Here is a 4971-nt window from a genome sequence, read left to right on the forward strand (position 1 = left end):
CATCCAAAATCCTTAAACCCAGTTTTGCCATATGAGTCCACCATACCTACCTATATGCGGTATATCCGTGCCGTTCTAAGTAAATTTGTATGTGCATCTCTAATTTTCAAAATGAATTTCTTTTTTGTGTGCCCGTACCGCTCATGAAGCGATAGGGGGTGGCCATTATTTTCCACACTAGATGTGTTATTTCTCAAGATGAGTGTTTATTCACTTGTCATTGCACGAGAGTACGGCGGTAATAGGGATGCCCAGTCCTGAAATGGAAAAGAAATTTACTTTATGTTGTCAACTAATAAATTCCTTGAAAAGTGTTGGTATGGAAGGCGTGGATGCCTCTCAAATTTTTTTATCTCTCAATTTTTGCTTTGAGCTATGGCACCTCTACAAATCCCTACTTCCCTCTATGAAGGGCCTTTCTATTTAATTTATGCAATTTTTATTTGAGTCTCTGTCTTCTCTTATAAAACACCAACTAGGGAGCACTATGATCATACTTGAGCATTGAATGTAGCTAATATGCGAGTATGTTTCGTGAATGGATCAATGATTGCTAGGGATAACTTTCTTTAGTGTTGATATTTTGAAAGACATGGTTGCCTCTTGATATGCTTGAGTATTGAAATCTTCATGTCAAAACTAGACTATTGCTTTGAACCATATAAAAATACAAATGTCCATGCTACAAAAGAAGAGAATATGTGATGAACATGTTAGGCAGCATTCCACATCAATTTTTTTGTTTTTATCATTTACCTACTGGAGGAAGAATAGGAATTAAGCTTGGGGATGCTGATACGTCTCCAACGTATCTATAATTTTTGCTTGTTCCATGCTGTTATATTATCATTCTTGCATGTTTTACAATCATTTTATAGCAACTTTATATCATTTTGGGGGACTAACCTATTGACCTAGTGCCCAATGCCAGTTGCTATTTTTTTGCTTTTTTTACTTTGCTGAATATCCATATCAAATGGAGTCCAAACACAGTGAAACTTTTTATAGATTGTTTTTGGATCAGAAGACACCTTAGGGACCAAGAAAGCACCTGGGGAGGCCTGTGGGGACCACAACCCACCAGGACACGCCCGGGAGCCAGGGGTTGTGGGGCCCACGGGGTCTCCTCCACCGCCTCTTCACCCTATAAATTCCTAAATATTCCAGAAGGAGTCGATGAAACACAATTCCAGCCGCCGCAAGTTCCAGAACCACGAGATCCAATCTAACACCATCACGGAGGGGCTCATCATCCTCATTGGTGCCTCTTCGATGATACGTGAGTAGTCCACCATAGACCTAAGTGTCTGTAGGCAGTAGCTAGATGGCTTCTTCTCTCTTTTTGATTCTCAATACAATGGTCTCTTGGAGATCTATTTGATGTAACCATTTTTGCGGTGTGTTTGTTGGGATTCGATGAACTTTGAGTTTATGATCAGGTATATATCCATGAATATTATTTGAGTCTTCTTTGATCTCTTATATGCATGATTATTTATAGCCTCATATTTCTTCTTCGAATATTTGGTTTAGTTAGGCCAACTAGATCGATTTTTCTTGCCATGGGAAGAGATGCTTTGTGATGGGTTCGATCATGCGGTGTTCTTTCCCAGTGATAGAAGGGGCAGCAAGAAACGCATGTATCATTGCTATTAAGGATAACAAGATGGGGGCTATTCCTACATGAATAGATCTCGTCTACACCATGTCATTGTTCTTATTGCATTACTCCATTTCTCCATGAACTTAATACACTAGATGCATGCTGGATAGCAGTCGATGTGTGGAGTAATAGTAGTAGATGCAGACAGGAGTCGATCTACTAATCTTAGACGTGATGCCTATATATTGATCATTGCCTTGAATATTTCCATAATTATTCGATCTTCTATCAATTGCCCAACAGTATTTTGTTTATCCACCGTGTGTTATTTCTCAAGAGAAGCCACTAGTGAAATCTATGGCTCCCGGGTCTATTATTTATCAATTTTGCTATATTTGCTGTTTTTATTTTCAGATTTATTATTCCAAAAACCCAAAATACCTTGTTGCACTTTTTTATTACTTATTTTATTTCGCGTTTTATCGAAAACTATTTATCCAATCTGCCACAAATTGATCTATCTTTTTACTGTGGAGGGATTTACAACCCCTCTTACGGGTCAGGTTGCAAGTATTTGTACTTTGTGTGCAGATACCGTTTACACAGTGTTGTTTGGTTCTCCTGGATTGATACATTGGTTTCACAACTGAGGGAAATACCTACTGTAGCTATACTGCATCATCCCTTCCTCTTTGGAAAAATACCGACACGGTTTCAAGTGACATCACCACCCTTCCTGCCTCTGCCAATCACCACCTGCCAACATGGACGCTCTGTAGGACCCGATGTGTTCCTCGTCACCCTGATTTGGGCTTCTCTTGTCGTCGCCGGCACATAAATCGGCGGATCTACGGCTCTCGCCGCCGGCGCCAGATTTTACGCATCCAGCCAGCCACCGGCCTCGTCGCCTTTTTTCATGGATTGGACGGGTATCAAACCGCATAGCCTATGCACCGACTCTGCTCTGCATATCGGTATGGCCTCCTTCTCTAGTCGCTTGGATCTCACTCGTCGACTGACCACCGTCATAGCCACGCCCGGCGGGCGTTGGATGGGCTTGGCACTAGCCCAGCAGCTACGTCAGCTCCTCGCTGTCGGTCCTCAGGTGTGACCACTGCCCACGGCTAATGTTGCGCCAAGTTTCGAGCACGCAAAATCATCCAGCGTGGGTGTTCTTCAAGAGTGAAAAGGATGGGTGAGTTCTTGTTGCTACGGTTTGCTCAAAAAAATTATATGATGGGATTTCTATTAGTGTATAATTGTGGTTCTAGTTTTTTTTATCGGTTCTCTTGGCGAAGATTTGATGAATCATGTACTACGGTGTTTTAAGATGACGCTCAGTAAAATAAAAAAGTAGTGAAGTTATTTCGGTGGCCGAAAATAAAATGGATTTGATAAAATAAAGTACTCCAATAAATTTAGAAGATCAGTTAGGTCCGATCAAAATTTAGTGAAGTAAAAATAGTCCCCTAATCTTTACTCGGCGGTTTACTCCTGCATTTTTTAGGGAGATGCTCTTAGTTTAGAAAAGGATTTCCGCTAAAAAAATCCATCAAAGTGTTTTTTTTTAGAGAAAATCCATCAAAGTGTTGATCCTCTAGTTTTAAGCAAAGACACTTGGTAAATCCGAAGAGAGAATATGCATATACCACAAGCACACACAATAAAAAAACATTTTTTGATTCCCTAGAGTGAAGAGGTCGTAGACCAAGAGAGAGAGAGAGTAGAGAGAGAAAGCCCTGGTCCCAATTCCCCATCTCGCTTCAGCGTCTACTGCTAGATAGAGTAGTATTAAATGTACTAGCAGGCAGCTCACTCCCGCAAGGCTCCCCTTCATCTCACCCTGCTCCAAGCCTCTCTCTCGCACGCATCCCACCCCACCCCACCCGACCGCGTCGAGTCGAGTCCAATCGATGGAGCAGCAGCCTGTGGCGGCAGCGGAGCCGGAGGTACCGGCGGGGCTTGGGCTGACGGCCGCGGAGTACGCGCAGCTGCTGCCCACGGTGGAGGCGTACCACCGGTACGCCGTGGGGCCAGGCCAATGCTCCTCGCTCGTGGCGCAGCGTATCGAGGCGCCGCCAGCCGCCGTCTGGGCCATCGTCCGCCGCTTTGACTGCCCCCAGGTGTACAAGCACTTCATCCGCAGCTGCGCGCTCCGCCCGGACCCCGAGGCCGGCGACGAGCTCCGCCCGGGCCGCCTCCGCGAGGTCAGCGTCATCTCCGGCCTCCCCGCCAGCACCAGCACCGAGCGCCTCGACCTCCTGGACGACGCGCGCAGGGCCTTCGGCTTCACCATCACCGGCGGCGAGCACCGCCTCCGCAACTACCGGTCCGTCACCACCGTCTCCGAGCTCTCCCCGGCCGCGCCCGCCGAGATCTGCACCGTCGTTCTTGAGTCCTACGTCGTCGACGTCCCCGACGGCAACAGCGAGGAGGACACGCGCCTCTTCGCGGACACCGTCGTCAGGCTCAACCTCCAGAAGCTCAAGTCCGTCGCCGAGGCCAACGCCGCCGCCGCCGCGGCCACGCCCGCGCCGCCGGCAGAATAACGGCGGCCGGATGCTGTGATACTCTTTGCTTTTTCTCGGGAGGGGGTTGCTTCGAATTGACGCATGCAGGGGCTTCGAATAGGTGTGATTCCTGAGGTGCTGCCTGTAATAAAACTCTTTCCATGGACTCCTCCATCCCCTTTCTTTTCCTTTCCTTTGGAATTCTTTCACCTTTCTGTCGTGCTTGCAATTGGAATTCAACTTTGCATGTCCGTGATTCATAGCTCGCTACTGCTAGATGATCAAGCCAGCTTATCACTTATAGCAGTACTACTCAATGTTCATTAGCTTGATTCATACTCTAGCCCTTGTTGCTAAATGATGATGAGGATGATGATGAATTAGCACTTGTTGATCGATAATGATGATGAAGAAGAATTAGTACCTGCTGATCGATGATGATGATAATAATGTTAAATGGCTGCATGATTTAGTGGAAACGAAAAGAAACTAGGAGCGATGTTACTGTGATTGATTGTCTTGAGATGCTTGTTTAGTGGGTGTAGTTTTTGTCTCTTTCTTGTCATGTTTTTCTGTTGCGTGTGCTCCGGGATGCACGCATCATTGTTTCTGTTTGGAACCGGCATGAAAACACAGTGGCGATCGACACTTGTTGCTTCTCTAGTTCCCTGGAGTAGAAAACAACACTTCCATTTCCCAGGCCACACTGCAAATTTTTGGTGAATTTATGTCCAACTTGTGCATATCTGAATATGTTATCAGCGACTGTAGCAGTCATGTCATGTGATCCATTTGTGTTAGCCGAGCCTTCCAGAAGCCATCCATATCATGTGATGAATACTATTGCCAAGCAAGTTT

At 45.6% G+C, this 4971-nt stretch overlaps 1 protein-coding gene across 1 annotated transcript; it reads left to right on the plus strand.

The window, feature by feature from the left end:
* The first annotated feature begins 3409 nt into the window (after nt 1-3409).
* LOC123050078 (abscisic acid receptor PYL10) lies at nt 3410-4554 on the plus strand. The gene has a single exon (XM_044472926.1). It carries the CDS (start codon nt 3517-3519, stop codon nt 4150-4152), a length of 636 nt encoding a protein of 211 aa, XP_044328861.1. The 5' UTR covers nt 3410-3516; the 3' UTR covers nt 4153-4554.
* The last annotated feature ends 417 nt before the right edge of the window (nt 4555-4971 follow it).

Source organism: Triticum aestivum, chromosome 1A, assembly GCF_018294505.1.
Source record: "Triticum aestivum cultivar Chinese Spring chromosome 1A, IWGSC CS RefSeq v2.1, whole genome shotgun sequence".
NCBI classification, from domain to species: domain Eukaryota; kingdom Viridiplantae; phylum Streptophyta; class Magnoliopsida; order Poales; family Poaceae; genus Triticum; species Triticum aestivum.